This window comes from Ascochyta rabiei, chromosome 4 (genome assembly GCF_004011695.2).
Source record: "Ascochyta rabiei chromosome 4, complete sequence".
In the NCBI taxonomy this organism is placed as follows: domain Eukaryota; kingdom Fungi; phylum Ascomycota; class Dothideomycetes; order Pleosporales; family Didymellaceae; genus Ascochyta; species Ascochyta rabiei.
Window position 1 is genome coordinate 523,239 of NC_082408.1, and position 26,709 is coordinate 549,947.

Sequence of the window (26,709 nt, forward strand, 5' to 3'; positions counted from 1 at the left end):
GGTGCAGTTTCATCTTAATTTGCTTTCTCATTACACAAAGGCCGTAGTATCGTTATAAGCTAAGCTACCCCACCAGAATCATTCTTCGCAATCCTCATAAGTGAGCCCATGACCGAACCTAAAGACTGGGTTTTCCGTATCGAAAGGGACATCCTCCTTCGACGCTTCCACCGCCGCCATACTCCTCGGCAAGTCAAACGGCAGTTTTCCCTGCGGCTTGTATCCACCAATACCGAAGATAACATCGAGAAGAGCGTCGCCTGCGGCTCCGTAGTTTGCCATGACGGCTTTCGCCTGTTCCACGATCTCGGGAATGGCGGCTGGACGGTCGAGGTAAATGTCGACGATGGTGGGTACGGCAGAGTAGATGGCGGCCTGGCGCGCGCGCTCGGTGGCGTTGTATTCGAGACTGCCGGCGTGGTAGTTTGCTTCGAAGCCGCCAGGGCGCGGTTCATAGGGGGCTTGGAGGCGGAGGATTGCGAAGTCAGCATCAGCAGGAGTCGCGACGACAGTGATGTCGCGGGCGGCAAGGAGTGTCTTGTTCAAGCCCTCGGTGTAGAACTTGGTGGACTTGTTGTGCTTGAGCGGTAGGACGGTATCATTGTTGGTGAGAAGGGTGATGGACTTCCGTTGTGTGTCCTTGCCAGCAGCGACGAAGTCAGCTTGGCCGACGAGGGAATCGGCCGCATCAGCATCGACAAAGGGGTTTTCGAAGAGCCCGAGGAGGAACTTTTCTCGCAGGAGACGGCGCACAGAGAGATCGATGCGGTCTTCACTGACAGTGTTGTTGCCAACGAGTTGGAGGATGAGGTCAAAGCGTTGTTCACCGCCGAACTGGTCAACACCAGCGTTCAGAATCTTCTCTGCGCGCTCGATTTCAGTGAGATTTTCGACACCCCAGGCACGAGCAGGCATGTCTTGGCCACGAATGATGGCATCGGTGATCAGGCCCCAATCACTGACGACAATACCTTCAAAGCCAAGCTCATGGCGGAGAAGATCGGTAACAATACCCTTGTTGAAACCAGAAGCAACTTCCTCGTACTTGGTGCCAACAGGCTTTGAGTAGTAAGGCATCATCTGGCGCGCACCAGCAGCAATGGCAGCTCTGAAGGGAATGAGATGATGCTCGAAGTTATTCCCTGGATACGTGGCATTCTTTCCATATGTGAAATGGCTATCCTCTCCATCCTGAACGGGGCCACTTCCGGGGAAGTGTTTGGTGACTGTTGTGACAGACTGATTACCAAATTCATCGCCCGTGAAGCCTTCAATGTACGCAACAACAAGCTCAGCAGTCAGTTGGGCGTCCTCGCCCATTGTGCCTCCAATTCGGGCCCAGCGTGGCTCAGTTGAAAGGTCGATCTGCGGGTGCAGTGCTGACCGAAGACCAATTGCCAGATATTCTTGGCGGACGATATTCGCGAACTTGTGTACCAAGTCTGCATCCCTCAACGCTACCAGACCCAGGCTTTCAGGCCACTGGGAGAATGCAGTTGCAGCGATTTGCGATCCAACAGCATCCTTGTAAGAATTTCGGGGGTCCGAAGACATGGTAACTGGTATACCAAGTCGTGTGTTCAAGGCACTTTGCTGTAAGTTGTTGTACCATTGGGCAGCCACGCGGGGACTGTCGACCGCCCCTGCCAAGTTGAAGTGTGTTTGGAAATTCCCTTCGACAGCAAGGACCGTGGTGTTGGACAGAGCAGTGCTGTAATTCGCTGGAAGGTTCAAGATGCTCTGGAACAGCTGTCCAGCTTTCTCTTCCAACGTCATTCGCTGGATCAGGTCATCAACACGCTCATCCACCGGAAGCGATGCATCACGGTACGGCAAAGCTTCGGTATCGTTCTTCAGAGCGAGTGCGTCATGTTGGAAAAGCTTGGAAGTAGGGACAGCCTTGGCCATTGCGGTAGCTGCAAAGAAGACACCAAGGAAAGCATGCTTCTTGCGGTCGTTGCGAGTCGAAATGCCCATGTTGATAAACCAGGCGCGTGAACTGTCAGCTGTTATCCTCAAAGTACAGCGCCATCCATACTATTTGTATTGAAAATATCATGAGCACGTCACAAGACGAGGCTGCAAGCCACGTCCGAGGAGCAGCCATGGTGGATGCTCTAACAGTCAGACTTTTCGTGACGGGCTTTTGCCAAGATGAACACGGAAGACCTTTCCCACCCTTCAGCGCTTTCTTAGGTGACATCGTCAACTGCCGAATTATGCTGCCAAGCCGCGAAAGTGTGGGGATCGTGAGGTGGGGAGACAAGTCTGGGGTGCGTGCTTCCTTCCCGCTCCGCGATTTATCCGATTCTACTTGTGTGATTGGGTGATCGGGCCTCACCTGGTGCTGAAAAAACTGCCGAACTAATTACCCCTTCGTCTGAAAGGGGAATGGCATAGGCACCGTCATGTGAGTTAAAAGCTGGAAAATTCGATGTGAGATGATCCACTCCAGTAGGTAGTTCCGACGGTTGACAAGCATGTTGACATGCTTCACATCTTGGTATGTACGATGCGCTAGGAGCTTATTGTGCGGCCGATGACGGGTAACATCTTGCGATGGTACAAAGATTTCTTGTGAGTGTGTTGCCGTTGAGCCGGGTCAGGTTGTGAGAGAGAAGACGCAATGCCGGGCTGTGCAGAGGGCCATGGCTGATGTTGCTTGCTTGATTCTCTTCTGTAGTGCACTTTCGTCAAAAGTCGTAATCTCGTGGCACATGATTGTTCTTTGGGTATCTCTTTTCCTTCCGTGTACGCCCGTGATGCTAATAATATCCCTTCCTCGCACTTCCACGGCCTCTGCTTTCCTTTGCATGGATGCAGCAAATGCTCATCTCCTGACACCAGTCTCTGATCATGTGTGTCTCGAGTTCCTTCTCGATGGCCAATACTTGGTCGTCTCGCTCTACACCCAGAATAGCATTGCCTTTCATCTTCAACTCGTTGTTGTAAGCCTTAATCTGCTTCTGCGTTGCACGCTTGTATATACGCAGCTTAGTTTGGCTGTTAAGGTAGGCTGTAAGATCCTCCAGGACGATTGGGTCATACATGAGAATCTTTTCGTGCCAACTCGGCTTCTTCGGGTCGGTCGTAGGCGGTATAGAACGAACATGTGCAGTTATAGACGCACATATCGAGGACTTGATGTTGATCCATTCGAGTTGCGATATCAGAATGCGGAAGATTGGTGTGGCCTCAGACTTTTCTACCCCAGGCTTGGATGAGACTGAGCGCTCCAGGTCCAGAGTCAACGGTAGTGAGGGCGAGTTTTGTAGTCTTCGCACTCGAGGTGGTGTGGGTGAGAATGCTTCGAGTGCTTCTTCTTCTGAGTCTAGGATCTCTTCGATATCGACGAAGCGACCTGAGCCCTTAGGGGTGGACGGGTGGCGCTGTGATGTTTTCTGTGGCAAGGACGGGTTATGTGAGGGAAGTGGCGCTGACGCTGTGACTGAGGGTATGACACTGTTTGTCTTTAGAGGCCTACCCCGACGTTTCTTAGGCGAATGCGCAGCCATCGTCGGTGCTGATGCTGGCCGTCTTACTTTCGACGAAGGCGGTTGGTGCGATTCAGTCTCAGCAGGCGCTTGAAAACTGTCGATATCTGCGAAACTATCCTGCGACTGAGCCTTCTGGTTCGATGGTGGAAGAGCCAAGCCAAAATCATCGATATCGTCAAAGACATCCGAATCGGGCACTTCGCTTGTGCGTAGGGTCTGATCGACGACTTGTGTCAGCAGCTTCGCCCTCAGCGGGGTCGGAGGGTCCGACGAGATCGCGATGGTACCATGCTCAATTTCATCAATGTCTACGAAATCGGGAGGCAGGCTTGGCTCTACACGGGCGACATCCACGAGTAGTGGTAAATTTTCAGTCCGATCGGGCTCTGGAATGTAGACGTTCTCGATGTTCTCGAGAAGACCGCCCTCATTATCTCTGGTACTCTCTCTCCACAGCCCCCTCTTCCCTTGAATCTTATGCAGTCTGGGCCAGCGTGGGGTATTATCTAGCAGGAAGGGAGGAACCGCCCCCATATCGTGTTCTGATTCGGTAAGCGCTTTTTGTATCTGTCGTACAGTCGTAGGCGACTCTTCTAACGCAAGTTGACTCGATGTGCCAAACAGAACCTCCTGCCGACTCAGGCGAAGGACCGCAGATGTCGGACTTAGCAGCTTCTCAGTAACAGGCTTCGATTTGGCAGGAGGCTTCGTCGAGGTTTTCCTTATGCGAGGCTTTGAGTTCGTTTTCGCAGCTTCTGAGCCATTTCTTGACTTTGAGCGCTTCCGTGGCGGCTTCTTCAGAGGTGCCTCAAGGCTAAGTGTAGCAACGTCGTTCAAGGGCATTTTCGTCGTGCTTGTCTGCGGAGAGAAGAAATCGCTCGTGACGGCTTGGGCGTCCCTGTCTGTTTCCTTTGGTGCATACTGACCAGTCACCAAATCTGTGATGGTACGCGGTTTCTTCTTGGGTGCCATGCCTTTCTCCGGAGACGATGCTCTGGAGGTGGTCTGAACGCCAGGAAGGTCAATGAGCTCGACTCTGCGGCGCTTTGTCACGCCGGGATTTGCTGCAGCTGGCATTGCAGCATTGCCCGTAACCTTGGCGGTCGGGGATTCGTATGTGAAGTTGTGAATAAGATGGGTAAAAGTGCCTGTCGAAGCGTTGTGCCCCGAAGGCCTGTTTTCTTTGCCAGTTGAAACGGTAGACGGGCTTTGAGCTGCGGTATCTCTGGGGGGTGTCCAATCTCTCCTTCTGGTTACTGCTTCTTCAAGGTCAAGACGCTCTGCTAGAGGATTTGGAGGTCCCTGCAGCGCTTCAAGTCTTGATCGAGGACTTTGAGGGACATTCCATATTGACACATCTTGAAACTCCGCATCGACTGCTGCCCCTGGCGCTTCCGAGTTGTTGATAGCATCTGCAGCTTTCCGTTGCGCAGTGTCCGTCTTGACAGCTGCCTTGGGTTTCGTGACCCTCGTCCTTTTCGGCTTAGCCTCTGTGCCACCAGTGTCGACCTTCTCCTTCTTTGCCCGTGGTTTCCTCGGTTTGCCTGCCTTTGTCAACTTCGGCGCATGCACTGCAGGCCCAGCCGAAGCCTCGAGTGTTGCCTGCGCATCTGCACTGTCAAAACACGGCGGTTTTGTGGTGCGGGGAAGACGAAGTTCAGGGTCGTTAGGAACAGTGTCGCTATACAGCTCTTTTTCTACCCTTGTTTTCCGCCCCCTTGGCTTTGGCTTTGGCTTTGGCTTCTCACGGTTTGGGGCTGTCGCATCCTTCGTGCCTCGCGTTCGGGGCTTCCTTGCAGATTCCTCTATGCCTTCAAGCAAACTTCCATGCGACTCGATCTGTTGCAACTCTGCAGGCTCGTCGTCCAGCCGATTTGCGAAGTGCTCCGAGCGGACAAGGCTGCTCACGGTGGCGAACCCTCTTGTAGCCTCTCCAGGAATGGGAACAGCTCGTGATCCGGATGTCAATGCCCCGGGGACGTGTTTTCTTGGGCTCGAGGGTGGAGAGAGGGCGAACGGCGAGGATGGCGGCATTGCGACGCGTCGGTTCGGCGCCGCATAGTGCGGGGAGTTGTACACATCGGGAGCAGGTGGAGAAGACGAGAGCACGACGATTGTGTACTCCTTCCCGGCCATCTGCAGCAATTGTGCCTGCCACCTGAGAGCCACAGCGACCAATCGCGCAGGTGTGACCTGTGCGCCGAGATGCGTGAAGTTGGGGGAAGGAGACGGTAGAGCTTCAAGCGCGCTTGGGCCCCAACGCCTCGCGAAACCACATGCTTTCGCGTTCAGCCTCACCCTCCCCACATCCTCTACCCCCACACCTTCACGCAGCACTTACAGCTCTTTCTTTGCCCCTTCGCGAGTCATCGCAAAGGTTCATCCAGACTACTTGATTGGCGTAATCAACTTGGCCTTCCATGTCCGAAAGCACACCTGTTGCGAAGGACCAACAGCTTCAACGGCATGTGGTCACAATACTTATTCGACGGACACCCCATTCTCCAACAATGTATCTCCCGCCAATGCAGAGGAGCCTCAATATATGCTGGCGATGTCGCAAGTCCGTGATGGCTTCATACAGGGAAGCACTGAGCGGCTTGGGCGCCGGCGCCTCCATTGTGCAGACTGAGAATGTTCAAGTCAGCTTCACCAACTTCCCCAACTCCAGCCCGTAGCTTTGACCGACCGCGACCTCTCCCTCGTATGTATCACTGCTCTTTCGGTCAACAGCGCCGTTATCCGATGCTGTCTGTACCAGCCTCCGCATATCTGCACTGCTCTTCATCTTCCTCGCCAAGCCCTTAAACTGACTTGCGACAGGCCGACGCAATGAAAGCACTCCATTGTCCGAGTAACATCAACAGGTCGAGAAAACCTATACCCAAACAAAAGCAGGTTAGCAAGAGGATACTCGGACCCCTTATCGACCATTTGTCGCCATGGACGCCTTCCAGCAGCTTCGCAAGGCCACTAGCGTCTCACCCGTGTAGCACCGCACCCATATGGCCAACGCTCTTGCATCACCATGGCCAGAAAGTTTTTTACAGCTTTTAGTACTGTGTGACGGGTCGTTTTAGGCGGCCACCGCTCTCACGGCGACTCACGTACCTCTGGTGTCTTCGTTGCTGAGGACAATCTCATTGACAGACAAAATCGTCGGTGTTGACGCCGGCATATCACGGATTCGAGCGAATCCATCATGTCATAGGCTGTCACCACAGTTGTCAGCATCATAAGTCACACCATTCCTGTTTGATACTCACCTCGTTGCGACCCTGGTGGACGCTAGATGGCGCCGCACAAGCCACCGCTTGACTTTTCGGACCTGAGCTAGATGCTGCATTACGAACGTAAGTATCACCGATCAAGAGTATGACGCCGGCATGTACATCCAATTGATAAAAACATGGTATCTGCTTCACTCGAAGTCAGTGCGTTGCCTATGTCGAGTAGACAAACCGGCTCACCATTGATCTTATATAGCAACAGTGTCAGTTCGTCACGCGCACCTTCTTGCCGTTACCTTCCCTCATCACAGGTCGTGTTCGAGCATCTTTTTTTTTTCCTCGGAAGAGAATGAGATACGTTTCGATCAGGCTGGAATCTACCCTCCAAGCGACACAATTCGGATATGCAGTCTCAGTAACGCGTTCCCCGAGCAAAAGATCGAAGATGAAGTCGCTCCTGCGACCTATGCTTAAGAGCTCGGCAACTCTTGGTGGTGCGATGACATGGCAGCGTGGGGTGCCAAATCGCTGAAGGAACAAGGTCGAACTTCAATCCACGGCCGTACCCGGACAGTGGCTCAAGTGGCATACAGCTTTGCTAGATTGGCAGCAGCCAGGGAATGTCAAGGGCAAAGCTGTTAAAATATCGACTCCAAGTCGTTCTCCAGCATCGGGAGGATCTTCTTCGAGCAAGTCTTGTACCAGTCTTTCTGGAGGCCGCGAGAAGAGTTTCCACTTCTCGCATGACTGAAAAATCAGCCTGAATTGTTCTTCAGGATTGGGAGACTCTTCTTCGACCAAGTCTTGTACCAGTCTTTCTGGAAGCCACAAGAAGGCCTTCACTTCTCGCACGATGCCGTGTGTTCTGTCGAGCAACAACGACAACTTCAGTGCAGAGTCTCCGACAGTACCTCGAAGGATTGGTATGTCCGCAGCATCGCCGTCCTGTACTCTAGAATTTTCCGAGATCAGCTTCGATTGGCGAAGACTGAGAGCAGTGCAATTCTCCTGAAAGTCGAGTTACTAATTCTGGAGTTCTATCTCCCGCTCGTGCTGCTGATTACCGCGCTCGCTTGGATCGGTTTTCATCCGGTCGGTGTTCTGGGATATCCTCATCTGGTCTGGAAAGAATTGTACTTCGTTACTTGGCCACACGATGGTAGCCTGTTCGTCGCTGTCATCATGGACAAAGACTGGCCGAGGCCGGACTCTTCTGGACCGCAGCAGGAATACGGTGCCCAGAGTTTGAGGACAGAACTAGGCCTGGAGATGGAACGTGTTGTATGCGAAAGCCACCCCACCCCCATGCCATCTTCTTCTGCCTCAGCGACCCACAGTCCCAACAGCGCCACATGGAAAAACGTTTTCGTCTTTTTGAGACATAGAATGCCTCCAGGCCGGAGGCAGAGGCAGAGGCAGACATGAAAAATACTTTGCGTCTTTTTGGCGAAGAAATAGAGAAAGAAACGTCGATTTTCTGGACTGGGTGGCTCATGGGAATGATTTCAAAGCTTTTTGAACTTACTCGCTTCCGTGGAAGTATGGAAAGATGGTCTCAGGCGAGTGAGGAAGCCTCCTTATGCCCTTGCGAAGGATGCCAAGGAAGACATGGCGGCGACTGATCAAAGCCGAGCGTCATCGCCTGTGGGGTATGAGAAGTTGTCGGCGTCCGACGCATGAACCCGAAATCGTTTCTTTTCGTTTCGTCGACAAAAAAGAGAAGGCGTCCGGTTACGTCCGGCAAAGGCTATGGTCCGTCTGCTGTCCAGGATGGTTCAGCATGAGTAGCTGCGGTGGATGGACGGAGCGTGCTGGTCACGGTGGCGTAGCCCAGGCAGGCAGTCATGGCCCTGAAGGTGATCATGCCGTCGGCGGCGATGTTGGCTACGATGCAGCTCTTGGGCCGAACAGCTTACGTCTGGTGATGCTCCGAAGGCGACGACAAGTGCCTTGCGCCGGTTTCGAGGAGGTCGACTGAACATGAAGGACGACTTCACACATTCAGTCCACAATGGATCTCATGGCGGCTGCTCTGACGAAGGCCTCGTAGTGGCTGGTGTTGGTGGTCAGTGCGTGAAGCAAACTGACGAACACAGGTCAGCAAACATGAAGTCTACAACCTTCAAGCGCGCTCTTCAGCATCTTCGTCAAGGATGTTGATGGGATCTCTAGGATGTGCTGGGTCTTTCATCGCAGCCTGATACGCGTGGACAGTTGTGGTGATGCGCCATGGCCTCGAAGCTATTCAAGCTCGTCCAAAGCAGACGCGACCCTGGGCGACGAGTGGAAGTTCAGACATACCTGAGATTCCTAAAGCCAGCAGTTCTTACTGTGATAGCCTGCTGTGTCTCCATTGCTTTTTTCCCGGCTCTTCGTCGCTGACGAGGCTTGAGCTGAAGCTCGCAAGCTGCGGCATGCCCTCGCCTTCTGGCAACCTAAAAGGAGATGATGTCCTCCGGAGGCGCGTATGCGGTGCTGAAAATAGTCCAGATACGCCGTTTGAAGAGCTCCGAAGGGGTTGCCCGAAGCAAAAATTGCGAGCGGTGGGTGATGTTGCTGCCGTCAGGGTCAGCAAAGGTAGTGGAGCTTGACAGTATCACACACTCGCCCTCCACCTGGTCGAGCACAGACCGCCCGCCAACGCGGACAGCAATGTGGCGCCAGACCTCTTGATGCAGGAGCTACGAATGCGCTCTGTGTGTTTGCTTGTGTTGCTGCGAATGTTACACTCAACCGCAGGGCAAACAAGCTTGCAGCGAACTGCAAGACTGCAGACAAAGGAGTGCATCACGAATCTTGACCGGTGCGTGGAGAACGGCACCACAAGCAGCGGCAGTCATCGGAGTTAAGGCGGCTCTGAAGGCCTTGCATTCCTTCCAGAAAAGACTGCGCCGAAGACCTCGAGGCTTCAGTACAGAAGCTGATGCTACAGCTGTAATGTCGAAAGCTACATCATGCGCTGAGTTCAAGCCAGAGGAGGCCGCAGTCTTCACGCAGATGCATGACACTTAGACCGGCTGCTGTGATCCAGTCCCTTTTGAGGAGACACATGTGTCAGCTCCTACGATACGCGCAAATCATTAACCTGGTAATATGCACAGGTAGGTCAGAGATCCAGGAGCAGTTCGTGGGTAGCCACACGCAGTAGCTTGAAGCGTCATACTCGTCACTAGGAGCTTACCCAGTCGCTGCTGCACCGCCAAAGCACGGGTTGACGGCGGCGTGAGGAGGCGACGACATGGTTACGACATGCTTTGAAATGATGTAACAAGATGTTTGACTGCTAACCTCCTCTCACTGACCACTGCTATGCGCTCGAGACTTAAACGAGATCCCTTCGTTGCTCAGATAGTGGCGCATGTGCTCTTTCCCTTCCTGTCTTCTAGCCGTTTTGCTTCCTCTGACACACCTCCACGTGCATTTCCGATGTGTATTGCCCCTTCCCACATCGTCGCCACCTTCCCCTTTTGTCTGTTCCTCCCCTTCCCACTCATTCGTCACGCCTCCATCCCCTTATCAGAGCTTCAACGTACGTCCTACTCGTCCATTCATTGTTTGAAATATTTCCTAAGCCCCCTCTCTTTACAACCTCAACGATAGCGTACAGTCGGCTCCTGATTGTTTTCCAACCCTCTCGATTCCAACTCTCCAGTCGCCCATGGCGCGCAGTGCATCCTTGGTTTCTCATTCAACAACTCGCAGCCATGCTGCCTCTTTGTTTCTCCTTAATGCTCAACCTTCCGTTTACTCCTTCTGCTGTACCTCGTACTCTCTTTCCTTGCGCCACTCCTTCTTCTCCTCTCACGGCATCTCTGCCCAGCTTCACACATCTTCATGACCAAGCTTTCGGCCCACAAGCTGCGACTACAGTCAGAAAAGTGTTCAGATACACGCCAAGCCCTATACGGAAACCCTAGAACTCAGGGCTTTCCGCTGAAGCAGCCGCACTTTCCTATCCTTGCGCAGGCCCTGGGAGCGATGTGGTTGTGGGGCAGGGACTTGTCTACGAACGTCTCCGCGCCGTGTATGTCTGTGTTACACGCGTTGGGCGGCGAAGCGAGGGTGTGCGTTGTCGGGCGCGGGATCGTTGTTCGAGAGATGGAGGGCGTAGGTCGTTGGGTAAGGAAGTGTGCGGTCGGTGTCTAGAGGGGAAGTGAGGAGGTAAGCGAGCCGTGGGCGAGATGAGAGCAGTCGGAGGGACGTGGTAAGCTACTGTTGGTTCTGGTCTCGTTAGCTTTCATTTTGTCTTCCCTGACTCCTTATTCCCTCCCCGTCGCGCTCAAGGGAACTACACGTCTCTGCTCCGCTGAGATGAACCTTCATCTCGAATGATCATTCAGGCTGTTCAGCAATCCGCCTAGGAAGTGGTTCATCCCACATGTCGTCGCTGGCTGTGCAGGTTGACAGTAAGTACGGTCAAAGCAACGGCACAAATAAGCGAACATGTAGCAGCGCAAGGTAAGCTCTTGCAGTATGAACCTCTGAGGGTCTTAGCGGCGGTGCTTTACCACTGCTAGTCGTCTGCTCATCTTCCCAATCTTCCTTGTCCTCCATCGGCCATGCCGTCGACGCATCTCATCAGAGTCTCCTATCTTCGCAACCTCATTCGCTTCAGGACATCACCCCTGAAAATTCCAGGACAGCTTCTTTACGCCCTCGACAGTGTGTTTGCCATATCTTTTTCCTCGTTTTGGTGTTGTGGATAGGGTCTGCTCGCATGGTCTTCAAAACCCACTCTGCGTCATGCAATCAACGTTTTCCACACACCTTTCCAAGCTGCCTCATTACTGCATTTTTGCTTTCTGTTGCTTTGTACGTCCTGCCTTACCTTCTCGCCCTCCTGTCATGTCTCACGCACTGTTTTGGGCCCTCTCCTGCTCCGGACTGATCTTGCCATGCATGACTGACACAGTCGCTGGCAGCGATTCTTGAGTTGCCGCGACCGGTGTACGTCTTCAAGATGGGTGCTTTGTAGGCTCGTATGTTCTCGACTTGTTGAGGATCTAGGTCGTCGCATTCGTGGTGTCGGCTTCGGCTGTTCAGTTGCCGCGGTTCAGTTGCCGCGATGGTCACTCTTGCGACTTGGAAGGGCGAGCTCGTCTCTGAAGATGGGAAGTCGAGTTTGCTTCGAAAAGGCCCATGGGTACAAGTCCTGGACTTCGACTGCAGCCTTTGCGATTGCTACTGTTCCCGAAAGTGTTTGTTTCTGTTGGGCTGAGATGCTAGGTCGTTGCAGTGAGCGGGCTGATTCACGCAAGTGCTCCGTCTGGGACAGAGGTTCGTCTGAGACCGTACGGCAATGGAGATCGCAGAGAAGAAATATGCAGCGTCTCGACGCTTTGAGGTAGTGCAGAGGTTTAGATGGTGAAGAGCAGATAGTGCAGGGGTCAACTTGGTGCAGGCTTGGCGTTATCAGAGCTGTTGTCGAACTTGATACCAGCGCTATACAACACCAAGCTGCTACTAGTCATACCTTCACGATATGGCTTCCTTCGAGTCACACCCTCTATTTTCCTACCTGAAATATCAGCCCGCTCACGCCCTCCTTCTCATTCAATCTGGCGCCCGCTGCCGCGTCTGTGCGGTTCTGTACGACGGCAACAACAAGCAACTTGGTTGGGGTGGTAGCTTCTGCACTGCTCATATGCCTGACGAGACATGGTTCTCTGATTTCATCCAGGCTTGCTGCAGAATGCAAGACGGCCTGAAACAATTCTGCAAGCAGATACCGCCGCCGTCCACCGTCCGGCCTTGGGCGCCTCTATTTGGCATGACAGCCTCGGAGCTTTGGTGGTGGGAGATGTTGAACGTCTTTCAGCTCAAGTGTGAGATCAGCTTGGTCAAGCTCTCGGCCTGGTGGGAGACATTACTCGAGGAAGGGTGGTGCAGTAGTGAGATTTTGTTCAGTCACCCGGGACAAAGACGAGTTTGCTTACACGTTTCTAGCGCTCGGTGGTCCCATCGTCGAGATCTTGGAGATCAAGATTGCTCCGCCTGCCTATTGGCACTTCTCGCACTGCGCCTTTGCGATCCACCTGGTCTCTGACGGTTGGTGGGTCTTCGATCCAACCGGAGTCCAGTTTGGACCGGACTGGCCTTTGCTATCCCCTCTCGACCACTTCCTTGAGCGCACAAGATCAACCCACAAGCTCCGACAGGACTGCAGGCGCTTTCGAAGCCTTGGAACAAGCCGCAGCCTTGTTCGCCTTGGACGACCGGCGTTCTGATTACACTCCCGGGCCGAGTGGCAGACAGTGGCCTTCGTGGTGAAGCTTTCATATCCACCCGGTGTGGTTGCAGAGTCCTATGTGGCGAGCAGCACTGGTATTGGTGAGGGGCTGATCTACAAGGTGCTGTCTATCATGCGGCCTTGGGGGTACAGCCGAGAGGAGGGCCCCCTTGACGATGGGTCGGCTGCTCACCTGTGTCTACATGGACAGGTGCTAAGAGCCCTCAGATAATCTCAAGCTACTTCAGCTTTCTCGAACGATGCCACTCGCTTTCCATTCGCCTACGTTCCGATCAGCAAACATTTCGACAAACACAATCCGCATCACTTACGAAGCTCGCAAGCCTGCATCTTGACACCACCGATGAACACATCTTACGATCAACCTCAAGACCCCTCATTACACCCCTAGAAGATAAAAGACAAGACATGGCGATTATGGTGGTGCTGGAGCAGCCGTGCCTGACAACTCTCGATGTTCGGAACGATGATCGCCTGAAGTGTGACGGAATCACCGCAGGGACGCGAATTCTTCCGCACGCATTGCGGCGCCTTTAAAGTCCGTGGATGCGTCCCTTTCCTGAGGTTCGCCATCGCAACAGTAAGACTCACAGATCAGATTTGAGAGACTTTGACTAAAGCAGATGCTAGGAATCCCTCAAGGCGCTCAGTAGCCTCAGACCACCGCTTCGCAATTCGGGCCCTTTCGCAACGGACATGGTCGTGCAACCTGAGCACACGGACACGAGCACGATACCCTGGCCACGGCCCACCATACCTGCGCTTTCCAAAACGACGTTTATGCTATCTGAAAGAGCAGATACGGCGATGAGTACACAACCTATGACAGCACACTACCCCGGCTCAGACGGTAGTGAGATGGCTCACGAGAGGGAAATCATGGCGTCGCACGAATCATGCTAAATGCCATACGTCGTAACTATGGGCTGGAAAGTCTCGAAGTTTGGAGTTGAGGACAAGGACAAGGCAAGAGCATGCTCATGTAGGCTGACAGGGTCCGCGGATACATATACATCGTGCTGATGGGCGCAGGAGCGCAGGAAAGTTTCATCAGCTACCCACAGGTACCGAAATCAATAACTGCTCTGCATGCTAGATACAATGGCACTGCGTGAGTTCACAGCACAAAGTGACATGAAATGCTGAAGTTATGATCGTGTGATATTCATACAGCTATTCTAACAAGCCACCCAACTCTCCACTGCACACCCTACTCTCCGATTTCCTCCACCGCAGCCTCGTACTCGGAGAGATCCTCCGGAAGACTGAGGCGCCACCACGACACACGGTCCCACCAATCTTGTCGACTACAGGTAGTTAGTATATATTTTAAGCACTTTTCACAACGCCCTCTGACGACTACGTCATCGTTCACTCACCTCAAAGCTTCCTGAAGCTCCTCCTCGTTGGTCTTGATCTCCGCCAGCTTGTCCTCGATGTCTTGCTTGATCTGTCGGAGAACTACGTCGGCGTTGGGGAAATTGTCGGCCGCGGCCTCCTTCTCAACGCCGGCGTAGGCAGCATGGTCTTGCTTGAGCTTTGCGGACATCAGTATGAGTGAGCAGGGCGTTATTGAGCGGGAAACTTACAAGTTTGTGGTTGAACTCGATCTGGTCCTTGATGCGGATCGCATCTTTGTATGCGGAGGCCATTTTGGAGGTAGTTGATTGCTTTGTTTGAGATACTGGCAGTGTGAGTAGGGGTCTTGGAGGATTCAATGGGTGGGAACGTACGAGTCGGGAATAAGGGTGTGGGTGAGGGAACTACAGCGGGCTCGTGAGCTACAGTTGAACGGTCCCGTACTGACCCAGTATCTTTCACGGTCACCTCGAGTTCGCGCTAGTAGAACCCTGGGCCGTTGCGTGGATTGAGTAGATATCAAAGTCAGGCAATACTCTTGATGACCTGGAAGGACTCTTAGAGATTATAGCACAAAGCACAGGGACCAAGCACATACAGCAATGAAGTCACAATCACGGTGCATCGATACAAATACTTGAGCAAGTTGCATTGAAGAAGGATCTGGGGTTATGACACAACATCTACAGCCAATTTTGCACGCAAATGTGAAGGCGACTGATCGCTCCGTCCACAACTAGCACGGGTTCAAGGAAGTGCTTGCACGCTCACAGATTTGAGAGTGGTCAGTTTGGAGGGAGTTTTTAGCTCACTGGTAACGATGCTCAATCTTTCAATTTATCAGGTACATGGAGATTTTACGTGGCTTGGGTTTTTCCTCGCTGGGGCCCTCTCCAACCTGTGGTACCTCCTCAAATGGTAGTGCAGCCACAGCCAAGCACGGGAATCTATATGACGGAGCCGTTGTGGAAGTGGATGCTGTTTCAGATGAAGTTGTCCTCTGGCTCTGAAGATATCTTGAAGCTTCCAATCTCTTGGGTACGTGTATATTGGACGTAGGTGTTGTTGATGCAGACTTACAGGTGACAGGAACCAAAACATCACCTTGAGCTGGGACACGCACGCGTTGACCCACTTCATCACCGTCATTGGTCATTCGTGACTCAGACTGTTATGACCTGGCTGCTATCTTAGGCCAAGGCTCATCACAGAGAGATCCAAATATAGGTCCGAAAAAGTTCCAGCCCACGTGAACGTTGTTCGCACACCAAGTCAAGGCTGTGGGGTCTTTCGAGCTTGTGTTGTGTTAGTAATTGAACGTGCCAGTACACAGCCATCTCAAGCTCAGGTTTTATCAGTTCGAACCGTGGAAGACGTGAAGCAGTGAGAGCTTCTTCCTCAAGTGTTCGACAAATCAAACAGATCAATGAAAAAGGTCGCGACAATCTGGAGGCAGTGCAGATACCAGAGTCACTGTGGCCTTGGAGTATGAGCAAGCTCAGTGACTCAAAGCCTGTCTGTAAAAATTAAGTTGTTGAAAGGCAGTTAACCCTCCCTCTCCACGCTGATCAAATCAGTGTTCGAGCTCGACGCCGGTAGCCAATCGGTCGTCTGGTTGAAGAGAAGAGAGTGGGATGGACCGAGGGCGTTGTTTATGTAGCATGTGCCAAGCGTTTTCGCGTTAGTCCCCATGCTCAATGGTGACCAAAGACAGATTTCCCTCCATCCGAAGACCCCCCGGCATTAGTCCCGAGCTCTTTCACACATGAACGGTAAGAGAATTCGCTGGAGAGTTGATTGAGAGTGGACAGTCGTAGAACTCCAAGCGAGATGTACAAATCAAGAATGCCATCAGTACAATTTCAAAGCGTGAAGACAAGCAATCTACGATAAAGACAGTCAATGAACTATATTGCGGTCACGAATTATCGAGCAAATGCTTCTCACTTCGCTGAACCTGATGTACTCTTTTTTGTGGCATAATTTGCACACTCCTCTCTCTGCGTTTGCGGTCCAGATCATCGCGTGGACGTAATCACCCGTATCTGTTCCGAGAGCAGCTGGCGCACTCAGGTTTGCTTGCTCGATGACTCCCTGACGCGCAATTCTGAGCTCTCTTTCGCAGCGCGAACACATCTACTCCGATCCGGGGGTATGGCTGCAATTCTTGAAGACTACAGTCCAGGACGACTTAGCAACGCAATGCTTGACCAGGTCTCCATTCTCAATCTTTGTGGCGCTGCGAGTGAGGCTAGCGACATTTTATCCATACGGTGGGTAACAACTACGGCGAACACGTCTTTCTATGGTGCAAGAACAGCGGAATGGTCGAGCACTGGTGGAGCAAAGGCCTCTCGGAGGGGAAGGGTCGTGACAAATGTAAAGTGTTCGCGGATCTGCACAAAGGTTAGAGAGTATAACAGAATTAGTAGGACCGACCACATACCAGCTTCTTGAGCTTCTGGGAGTACATGGTTAGGAATGCATGAAGCAAAAAAAGGTTTCTAAGATGACCGATACTGCGGCTGGCTGAGTATCGGGGACAGTCACAACACCGACTTTCTTAGAGTGTATGTTCAACACAACACCTCTGACGCACATGAGTTCGAAGAACTAGATCTTTTCCCTTGGTGTTGGGAACAAAGAATCTTCGAGGAGATGAGTGCTGGCACAAGTGAGATCAACGCATAAGCAGCTGCTCTTCCTCGTCCGAGGTAGCCCTGAAGGGACCGAAAGATACTATCACTTTATTTTCCCATGCGTTGGACCTGCTCCCGGGCTCAAGCTGGCTCACTGTGGTAAGACCCACATACGACGGCTTCTAAGAGGCTACAGAAACATCACGGGGCACGATGAACTGGAGCCCCTGCCACCGTCCCCGACCTTTATCACAACAGTGCTCGCACGGGCCTATTCGGACCTGTTTGCCCTTAGTCCATTTTTCTTCCCCAACTTCCATCCGCCGCAAACAAGAAAACTAAGGAAAAACCCCTCAAATATTTTTGTCCCGGCTCCTATTTCTTTGGCCCCTCAGGCGCTCAGCTATATCTACCAAGATGAACTCTCTATTTTCGTTGCCAACTGCCATTACAGCAGCTTCGAATTCACCTACGATAAAGCTTGGTCTTGCTTTTACACTGTCTGAAGCTCGAGAGCCATTGCTCAGGCCACAACAGTAGAAGACCAGGATCATGTCAAGTCACTGTCGGGAGAGCCCATCAGCTCCCTATGTATCTGGTACGTGCTCCCTATTACACGATCTCGCCAGCATGAGGACAACTGAGGGTGTACAACGGCTGCTTTTTGGTATCCTAAACTGCTACAGGCCCGCTTCATTTCTGCTGAGCTTTGCTAACACTCTGAGTTTACCAGATCACGCGAATACTTTCTCAACCGCTCGCACCGCTGTCAGTGCATATTCCCTGGCATCGTTTTCATCCGTGGCAAGTCACCTCTTTTCTCCACACAACATGCTGTGATGATCACTCGTTACTACACATTTTTACTGTCATTTTTGGTTTCACGCGCTCGCGCGATCTAACCGTCCTGACCAGGTATGAAGACTTTCAAGCTTCGGAGTACCTAATCGTCCAGCTACCTTGGTTTTGATCGCTTTTGAGTGAATGCTGATATGATCTGAGACAGGAGCTTCCCCCCTTGGTGTTCTCATCCGAATAAATTGTCACCGACACATGATACATAATTCATAATTGGCTCAGCAGAGGATATAAGGACTCCCGAAGAAGCTCGTATGGCAGTGGGATCGACTATTGTCAGTTGCTGGAGGGCGAGTGAGTTACTGGCATATATCGATCTGGAGCTATTCAAGGCATAGGTCCATGGTGGGAGAGCATGATGGAGGGGTCTAGAGACAGAGTCTGTAGCTGCTAGAAAGATCGATCTTTACTTCGAGGCTGCTTCACTAGTCTCAATCCCACAATATTTTTCTTCTCTTCGTGTGAGCCAGCTGTAATCAAATTCTCTTCATTATTAAATGCAGGTTCACATATTAGTATCAGCGGTGAGGAGTAATCCATCCCACTTTGCTGCTGTGGCTGCTCATCCTAAAGCAGCCTGGCTCAATGTCCATGCCCACTTGTTCACTGACACACATTTACACACACCATGCTCTCAGCCAGAAATCACTTTTTCAGAACACCCCAAGTCTCCACAACTTACAGACCACACTTCTCGAAAACACGGCTCATCATGTCCACCACTACCACCAGATCCTCTCCTTCCGTTCCGCGTGGGGTCCACCTCACCAACGACCAAATCCACGTCATTTCCCTCCTCTGTAGCACCAAACTCCGCATCTTGCTCACCGCCACAACCCTCCGCGCTTTCCACCACCAAGCAGCAGTGCTTAAGCATCTTATCCTACCACCGCTGTAAGGCCGCTCTCTGGGTATCATTGCCATGGAGCTGCTGGGCGTGAGCTCGACGGAGGAGTTGGACTCACTCACAACGCAGGTTGAAGAGGATGAGCAGGACCTGAACAGCGAGAAATTGGAGCTCGCATGGCGGTGTATCAAGCTCGATCAGCTGCCGAGCGAGATGGACGGGTTGGAGAGGGATCGCGTTGATAGCCAGTGGAAGAGGAAGTGGCTTGAGGCACTTACGCACAGACAGCCGAGTGAAAGAAGTCCTGTCTTTTGGTAAGGCGAGTGTTTGACTGGGAGAAGCTGGAGGTGGGATGGGAGCAAGGGGAGAAGACGACCAGCGCTTGGCGACGAGATGGCTGCCTCAGGGCGTGATGTCTGACGCGTTTGTAGAATAACGTACAATATTTTCTGCCTCCTCATATCACTTTCTCGTGTGCCATGCTGGGGTTTCGTTTGCTGATCGAATCCAAGCTGAACCAATCTTTCCCAATGCTCATCATCACGCTCTTTTGCTTGCAAGACTTGAGATGAAGGAGAACTCCCCGTCCACGCCCCTCGCACTGTGTACGCTTCTGCCAAATGTCTGCGGGCGTGTTTCATAGTTGTACAATATGGCATCGTTTCCTCCCTCGCACACATTCCATCTGCACCCGTGACATATAGACATCTTGGAACCCTTCACGTCCTATAAAGCAGCCGCAAGCCTTTTCTCCAAGCGTCGTGAAGGTTTCTAGGATCTATGCAGGTTCAGCGTTCGCCCTTGATCGAGGGGGCCAAAGCCAAAGCTTATCAGTAGAGTTTGCAATGTATGCTGGGAAAAACTTGCAGTAGCCATACTGTGAGCAATGTTGACACACGAATGCATCTTTCATATTGAATGCGTATTGGGATTAACTTCGCTAAGCGCCCATCATGCAACTTCATCCCCTGTCCCAGCCATACATCGGAAGTGCAATCCTACTCCTTCTCCAGAAAATCAGCAGCAGCATCGATAATCTTCGCTGCAATGCCGACCCACTTCCTCACTTTTGCGTCATCCTCCTCGTCCACACCTTCCACGATACCAGGGAAAGTGGCGCCAGCATACCCTGTCCATTTACCCGGCGCAAAGACAATGTGCTTGAACCATGGTCTGTCATCGAGACCTTCGGCGTGCAGGAACTGACGCTCAAGGAGCTTGTACTTTGTGTTTGCGTTGCGAATAGCGAGTAGCAGGCGGACGCGCAGCCACGGTTTCCACCACGGCATATCTGCATGATAGTAGTCGTCGAGGAGCTGAGCAGCAATGCCATCTTGTATCGTGGATGCGAATTTGAAATGTACAGCTGCGTGGTCGAGGGGAGCGAAGACGTTTTCCTCGGCTTCATAGTTTGCAACCTTTGCTTTCTGCTTGACGGACGCAATGTACTTGTCTAATCCGGTTGCATAATCAGCAGCGCTCAGCTGTAGTATAGGGGTTTCAACAAGCTTTGCGGCTGCGAGCGCCCATACACGTGCAATGGTGGCGTGGTACTGGAAGCCTGGATCACCGAAGCGAGCCATCCAGTCAAACGAGTCGTAGTTGCTGTGGTAGTGGTATATAGGATCTTGTGGGCCTGAACCAAAGCCCATGTCGATGGAGGGGATGCCGGCGAAGTCTTGAAAGGCAGTGAAGTCAGAGCCCGAGCCCATGGTCGAGATGTGCTTGTCCCAGGTGTCGAAGACTGACTGGCCGGTGACGGTCTGGTTTGGCGATTTCACGAGAGGCAAGACTTCCTGGACGACTTTGCTGAGGAGTGGTGCAGCAGATAGCTTGTACTCGGGACCACGAGCGCCAACATCGACATTGAGATAGGCGACTGCAGAGCCGGAAAGCCAGGGGAGGTATTCTTCGACCCATTCGGTACTGCCGACAAGGCCATATTCCTCGCCGTCCCAGCTGGCAAAAACAATGGTTCTGAGTGGCTTCCACCCTGCTTGTAGGGCGAGACCAAAGCTTCTGATTACCTCGTTGAGGGCGGCTGAACCGCTGTTGGGATCTCCAGCACCTCCAGCAATCCATGCGTCACGGTGGTTGCCGAGTACAACAACTTCGTCAGGAATTGTGCCGTTGATGACGCCTATCACGTTCCATAATGGTGTTGTGACATACTCCTGTTCGTTGACGAGATTCAGGGTGAGGCCGTCCGGAGAGGGACCGATGTTGTATTCTACGCCCTTATAGTCAAGACCACCACCGTGCCAAGACTTGCTGAAGGATGTCGCTTTGGGGCCGTGGCCGTTGAGAGCCTTGAGCAGAGGCAATGCATCTTCGTAGGAGATGGGTAGAGAGGGAATCGAGGGAATAGCGTGATCGACAGGCAGACGGGGGACGCCAGGCTTGGATGGGTATCCAGGGGTTGTGGGATCACCAGGTGCGAAGCCTGGAGGAGGTAAGTACTAAAGTTTGAAGGCCAAGCGTTTGACCTACTCAGGAATTGCACACTGCCCCTCTGAACACTGCTTGGTTCTCTTGCGGGGCCATCTGGATATGTCTTGTTGCCGTTCTTCTCTGTGACTTCGCCATCGTCACCAGGATCGCTGTACATGACTACGCCAATCATGCCAAACTCTTGGGCACGCTTGACCTTCAGGCCGCGGAAGACGCCGCCGTACTTGGCCAATGCGATCTTGCCTTTAAGGTCGATCTTGGCTGCCTTCAGGTCCTCGAAGTCCTGGTATGTGGCGTAATTGACAAAGACGTAGCCTCCAGTAACGTTGCCAGAGGCGCTGTAGCCGTGGAAAGTCGGTACCCTGTCTGCAGACTGGCTTGCCTTGTCCTCCTTCAACACGTTTTCTTCCAAGCGAGCCTCAAACTTGACGCTGTCCTTGTCAAGCAGCGCCAGACGATGTCCTTTGGGGTAGTTGATGTAGACGTCGTAGTCGACAATGGCACTCTCTACGCCAAACTCCTGCCACCGCTCCTTCGTCCATAGCGCCTGCGTGAGGTTCTTGCCGGCCAGATGCGGCCCACTGGTGTAGTACTCGCTCCATTCGCGCGCCTTTTCTGCATTGGGCGTCTCTAGCAGGATGGTCTGTAGCTCGTCGTACTCTAAGCTCGTGCGGCGCGACCAATCCTCAGCAATCTTTCGCGAGTGCGCGCGCTCGATGACGGCCGGCAGATCACTGTCAGACTTCCAATCGAAGCTGAACAGCAGGACAGCAACAAGTCCCCCAACGAGGACCAGCGTGGATAAGATGCTCGTGCACCAGAAGCGCAGGCGATGGTGGGGATAGCGGTCACGGACGTATGGCCGCACCTCGACCGTCTGTATCAGTGGAGTGTGCTCGTTGGCCATGGCGCCGGTGGGCTTTTCATTGCCCGCGTCAGAATTCATGTGCATGGAAACAGAGGGACAGCAACTCCGTCCCACGCGTCTTGTAGGAGAGAACGGGCTGGGCGAGGTTGACAGCTTATGTCCGGTGGAGCTATGAGCTGCTCTTGGTCGGTAATGGCGTCACTGTGCCCTCTCCACATCTTATCGGCCGCCCCACTTCAACCCTCACCCCGTCGACTCCATCTATCCACCACGAGGAATTCCATCACCATCATCGCCATCACCGTTTTCTGCATCAAGTACGTTGTAGTCTCGAGGCCATCATTTAAACTCGCTGGTTATCGCAGTAGACCAAACAGGGACTTCAAACAAACAGGGACTACAAGCTCAGTTGCGGCTCTATCAGCCACACGATATGTGCTCTTGACTGATATGCAGCAATCGCAATGGACGCTCCGATCTCTTCAGGGGCCTCGTGGTTTATATCCCTCCTCTCCTTGGTTGCCATCCGTACACTCGCAGCACCTGCACCAATCCTGCATGTCAAAATGTTTCACGCCGTCATACGCTCCTGTCATCGCTTGTTTGCTACCATCCTTGTCCTTTCTCGTTGACTGTCTGTCTAAGAGACATGTCATTCCTCTTCACATGATATTTTTTGCTTCTTAGACAACGATGTTTTGCGACTTCCGCTGCCTCGCCTTTAGTGCCTAATGCCTGATTCGCGCTGCGCCTGTGGCACAGCATAGCTCGGGCCGTTCCTGGGCCAGTCGAGAACGCCACGAAACGTCTGGGGTGTGGGCACAGCGCCGAAGGATGATCAGCATGTCACAACGTACCTGTGGTTACTCGACTACGCCGCAACAGCCCTGCCGCTCGCAGTTTACGCATAATCTTCCATGTCATCACACATTGGTTATCGTGGCTTAGGCAGGCAGCGACTCGCGAGCGACCTGCTCCTGATATCGTCAACCATGTTTTCTGTCCTGAGGCCGCCTTTTGTTCCCGTGCACAGCCTCCGCACATGAACTCCCAGTCGCTCTCAGGTCTTGGCCATGGCTGAGATATCTGAGACCGCGTGGGGTGAGGGCGTCGATGTAGCATTTGAGCACATAAATTAGGAACCCACGTCCATACGTAGCGTCATCAACACACTGCTACACACTCACAATGTCCTTCATATCTCCTCGTACTATTAGTCATGCATCCATCTCCACCTTGGACCATCAGTGGGAGCCTCAACATGTACTTGATCTTCAAGGTGACGGTCGGTGCGTCGGCCTTGCTCCGTCCAAGGGCCGCAAGTGTCATAACCCCATCAGCACAACCAATTTGAACATTTTCGACAACATCATTACCGAGCTCTCCCGCCGACCGCTTGACATCACCCTCCTGCGTCCTCACCTTGAGCGTCTGGCTCGTTGTGGACTTTGTCTTAAGAATCACCAAGGCCAAGCGGATGACATGGTGAAGAAATGGTCGCAAGCGATCGAGGACGCAGTCCGCCGCCTTACATCGTCAGCGCGACGGACTACTACAGACACACAAAGCAGTACGGGTACACCAAGCACTACTGCGATTGGTCGACCTGACCGCACATCAGGCACACGCAGTGGAAATCCATTGCCTCCGATTTCGTCTCCCCCCAGTCCTTCGCTTTCTGCACTGCAGTCTGAAGCGGAAACCCTGGAGAGAAGCATTTTGACCATGCAAGAAACGATCACCACCGCCATGCGCCGCCTTCAGAGACTGCAATCTCTGCTACCAGCTGTAGACATAGCTCCCTTGCATGCGCGCGTGCCCACAGCAGAGATATCTTCCCTCCACTTGTCGAGAGCACCAAGCACAACATCCGCCGCCCCAGTCGGTACATTTGATCATAGGAGGAACTCCACTGATCCCTCGCGCCCCTCATCCCAGGGTAGATCAATGCCGACATCCCTCTCCTCGGCACCCTATGCGTCTCCCCCCTCCGACTCCGACTCCGGAGTGGCCTTTGACTGGGACTCAGACTCGGACTCGGACGACGCCTTCCGCCCTCTACCCCCTCTGATGTTCGGTCCCATCCGCCGTCACATCTCACTTGGAGCGCCCGTCTTGCCAGCTTTGGCCCAGACAGCAACAGCCGCGACCCGTTCATCTCCAGCTCCAGTTCTAGCTCCGGTCCCCCGATATAATACCGCGCACGCACGTCGTCTGTCTCTTTCAGAGGAATGCCCAATCTGCTACTCCGGCGGACCTCTCTCCGCCTACGCTGCTTCGGAGCTGATCTGGTGCACATCATCCTGCGGCCGCACCATTCACAAATCCTGTTTCAACGATTGGCGCGCGCAGTGCTCCGCAACAAACTGGAAACCGGACTGCCCAGTGTGCAGGGCTGACTGGGACGACTCCTGCGCTTGTGGAGGCCTCTCGAATTGCACGTCAGTCCATGTACATCGCCAAGCTACATCGTCACCCTGCCCGATCTGCAAGGAGGACATGGAGGAGGGGGAAATGCTTCAGTGGTGCAAGGACAGCTGTGGACAGAATGTGCATAAAGAGTGTGCTGATGCTTGGGCGGCGCAGTGTGTGGGGAGTGGAAGGCAGGCAACCTGTACCATGTGTCGTGCTCCATGGGTCGAGGAGTGTAACTGTTGAGGCTAAAACGAGGTCGCATTGAATGCGCTTTGACGATGATAGATGGGGAGTACTGGATCAGTTGGGAATATTCGAATTTGACGAGCGCTCTCGTTGGCCGCATCAAGGTGCCAAGGCGTGATCTGTGCTGGAAAGCACCAAGAAGATCGTAGAAGCCCAACCTTACCGTGTCCGTGCGCGTAACGCGCAGATTCGCGTGACGCGCACCCCAACAACCTAAGCAGCTTACAAAAATAAGGTTGTTAAGCCATCTATAATAGCTGTTATTATAAGATTTTATAATATAGTATTAATTAATTACTTATAAAAAAGATATACTATCTAAATTTTGTTAGAAGGTTAACGTTGCAGCTATAGTAGGTAGTAATAGTTAAGGCAGCTAGAGGCAGCAATAGGGGACTACGTCTACTAATATTATCTCTAAAAGCATATTTTTAACACTTTTTTAGCTAGGTTACTTATAAAGCTTTCCTTTTACCCTTTTAAGGTAATTATATAGCTTTTTTAGTATTACACTCTTATTATTAATACTGCTTTTTAGCCTTCTGTTTAGCCTTCTAATCTACTGTATTAGCCTTCTCCTTCTTATACCTTTCCTTAGCTACCTCTCTTACTATACGCTTCTCTTCCTTCTTCTTCTCCTTAACTAGCTTCTTAGCAGCTACTAAATCCTTATTAGTTACTTTTCTAAGTGCTTCCTCCTTCTCTTCTTACTTTTTTATCCTTTTATAGAAGCGTGCTTCTTTAATCTTCCTTAGTAACTAGAAAATAGCACTACTATAGTACTCCTTTTGCTGCTATAAATCTAAGGCTTTATTCTTCTTTTTATACTTCTTCTACTTCTTTATAATCTTTTTAAGGCTATTTACCTTATATTAGAGAAGTAAGGCCTTAACTAAGATATAGTAGATTAATTATCTTATCTTTTTTACCTCCTTACTCCTCTTATCTTTAGTAACCCTCTATAACAACGTCTCTATTTTAAGCTAGTCTTTATTGCTATAAGTAGATAATAACATACTATCTAAATCTAAGCTTTCTAGTATTTTAGTAAAGTAATTAAGGATAATATTAGAATTAAGTAGAAAGATACCTATTGCTTTAAAGGACTTAAGTATTAGCTTTTTAGTAAAGCTAGAGATCTACGCCTAATAGAAGAGCTAAAAGAAGTCTACTCTCTTAATAGTTATGTAGTTTTAAGACTTATAGATCTCTTTTATAACTTCTTTTAAGTATGCTGTTAATAGAGGTTTAAACAGCACTATATTAAGTAGCTAGAGTATCTAGGTTAAGTAAGGAGGTAACATAGCTAGAAGTATCTTATTATTATTATTATAGTAGTTAATAAAATCTATTATTATGTATGATCTATAGCTATCTAGTATTAATAACCTCTACTTCCTCTAAGCTTTCTCCTTAGTGTAGTAATTAAACACCTACTTAAGCCACGCAAGGCCTATATTGCTATTTAACTAGCCTAAGGCTAATACTGTTACTATTACTAAGTATACCTCTAGCTTAATTTTAGCTACCTAGTCTAATTTAATATTACTTTTCTTTAATATGTAGATAAGCCTAGGTAGTAACACTAATCTATTAGTATACACGCACGCTATAAGCGTCTACTAATCTCTATTACTATCTACTATTAACTCTCTAACCTTACCCTTTATCTATATATGCTTACTAAACATATATTTTATTCTAACTATCTTTCTAATTATAAAGCCCTTCTTATCTATATTATATATATAGTAAGGCTTAATAGAGTATTTAGTAATCTTATACTATAGTAGGTTAAAATAGAGCTTATATTTATTATAAGAGTTAGTGTTATAACACTAGTAATCTATACTAGTAGAGTAACGCAAGATAAGATAGATAGAGTGCTAGTTAATAAAGCGCATAACCTAGCTCTTAGAGACTAGATTTTAAGTAATTAGAGACGCAAAATTTTAGATTATCTCTCTAGTAGGTAGTAAGTAACGTCTAGTTAGCTCCTCTATATACTTAACAAGCTCTATCTCCTATTATAGAGTTAAATGTTATTAG

General features: G+C 51.3%; 10 protein-coding genes across 10 annotated transcripts, besides 9 other annotated features; 6 read left to right on the forward strand and 4 right to left on the reverse strand.

Moving 5' to 3' along the window:
- Positions 1-78: 78 nt before the first annotated feature.
- EKO05_0002588 (uncharacterized protein) lies at positions 79-1,977 on the reverse strand (the record flags this gene model as incomplete). Its single annotated transcript, XM_038945085.1, has 1 exon — positions 79-1,977. The coding sequence occupies one exon, from the start codon at positions 1,975-1,977 to the stop codon at positions 79-81; it is 1,899 nt and encodes a 632-aa protein (XP_038801186.1).
- Positions 1,978-2,765: 788 nt separating this feature from the next.
- EKO05_0002589 (5'-flap endonuclease) lies at positions 2,766-5,633 on the reverse strand (the record flags this gene model as incomplete). The annotated part of the gene is made up of 1 exon (XM_038937685.2): positions 2,766-5,633. One exon carries the CDS (start codon positions 5,631-5,633, stop codon positions 2,766-2,768), a length of 2,868 nt encoding a protein of 955 aa, XP_038801187.2.
- Positions 5,216-5,240: a tandem repeat.
- Positions 5,634-5,785: 152 nt separating the features above from the next.
- Positions 5,786-5,827: a tandem repeat.
- A 90-nt stretch (positions 5,828-5,917) lies between these two features.
- On the forward strand, positions 5,918-6,175 carry EKO05_0002590 (uncharacterized protein; the record flags this gene model as incomplete). Its single annotated transcript, XM_059635945.1, has 1 exon — positions 5,918-6,175. The coding sequence occupies one exon, from the start codon at positions 5,918-5,920 to the stop codon at positions 6,173-6,175; it is 258 nt and encodes an 85-aa protein (XP_059491928.1).
- Positions 6,176-8,306: 2,131 nt separating this feature from the next.
- EKO05_0002591 (uncharacterized protein) lies at positions 8,307-8,705 on the forward strand (the record flags this gene model as incomplete). Its single annotated transcript, XM_059635946.1, has 1 exon — positions 8,307-8,705. One exon carries the CDS (start codon positions 8,307-8,309, stop codon positions 8,703-8,705), a length of 399 nt encoding a protein of 132 aa, XP_059491929.1.
- A 3,504-nt stretch (positions 8,706-12,209) lies between these two features.
- EKO05_0002592 (uncharacterized protein) lies at positions 12,210-12,773 on the forward strand (the record flags this gene model as incomplete). The annotated part of the gene is made up of 1 exon (XM_059635947.1): positions 12,210-12,773. The coding sequence occupies one exon, from the start codon at positions 12,210-12,212 to the stop codon at positions 12,771-12,773; it is 564 nt and encodes a 187-aa protein (XP_059491930.1).
- A 900-nt stretch (positions 12,774-13,673) lies between these two features.
- Positions 13,674-13,880, forward strand: EKO05_0002593 (uncharacterized protein; the record flags this gene model as incomplete). The annotated part of the gene is made up of 1 exon (XM_059635948.1): positions 13,674-13,880. The coding sequence occupies one exon, from the start codon at positions 13,674-13,676 to the stop codon at positions 13,878-13,880; it is 207 nt and encodes a 68-aa protein (XP_059491931.1).
- Positions 13,881-14,187: 307 nt separating this feature from the next.
- Positions 14,188-14,629, reverse strand: EKO05_0002594 (uncharacterized protein; the record flags this gene model as incomplete). Its single annotated transcript, XM_038937677.1, has 3 exons — positions 14,188-14,284; positions 14,357-14,514; positions 14,567-14,629. 3 exons carry the CDS (start codon positions 14,627-14,629, stop codon positions 14,188-14,190), a joined length of 318 nt encoding a protein of 105 aa, XP_038801189.1.
- Positions 14,630-19,678: 5,049 nt separating this feature from the next.
- EKO05_0002595 (Glutamate carboxypeptidase II) lies at positions 19,679-22,038 on the reverse strand (the record flags this gene model as incomplete). The annotated part of the gene is made up of 2 exons (XM_038938064.2): positions 19,679-21,123; positions 21,171-22,038. The coding sequence occupies 2 exons, from the start codon at positions 22,036-22,038 to the stop codon at positions 19,679-19,681; spliced, it is 2,313 nt and encodes a 770-aa protein (XP_038801191.2).
- A 117-nt stretch (positions 22,039-22,155) lies between these two features.
- On the forward strand, positions 22,156-22,686 carry EKO05_0002596 (uncharacterized protein; the record flags this gene model as incomplete). The annotated part of the gene is made up of 1 exon (XM_059635949.1): positions 22,156-22,686. The coding sequence occupies one exon, from the start codon at positions 22,156-22,158 to the stop codon at positions 22,684-22,686; it is 531 nt and encodes a 176-aa protein (XP_059491932.1).
- Positions 22,687-23,187: 501 nt separating this feature from the next.
- Positions 23,188-24,657, forward strand: EKO05_0002597 (uncharacterized protein; the record flags this gene model as incomplete). The annotated part of the gene is made up of 1 exon (XM_038945086.1): positions 23,188-24,657. The coding sequence occupies one exon, from the start codon at positions 23,188-23,190 to the stop codon at positions 24,655-24,657; it is 1,470 nt and encodes a 489-aa protein (XP_038801192.1).
- Positions 23,988-24,042: a tandem repeat.
- A 163-nt stretch (positions 24,658-24,820) lies between the features above and the next one.
- Positions 24,821-26,709: part of a mobile genetic element that runs on past the window's edge.
- Positions 24,922-24,978: a tandem repeat.
- Positions 25,471-25,502: a tandem repeat.
- Positions 25,978-26,047: a tandem repeat.
- Positions 26,279-26,335: a tandem repeat.
- Positions 26,694-26,709: part of a tandem repeat that runs on past the window's edge.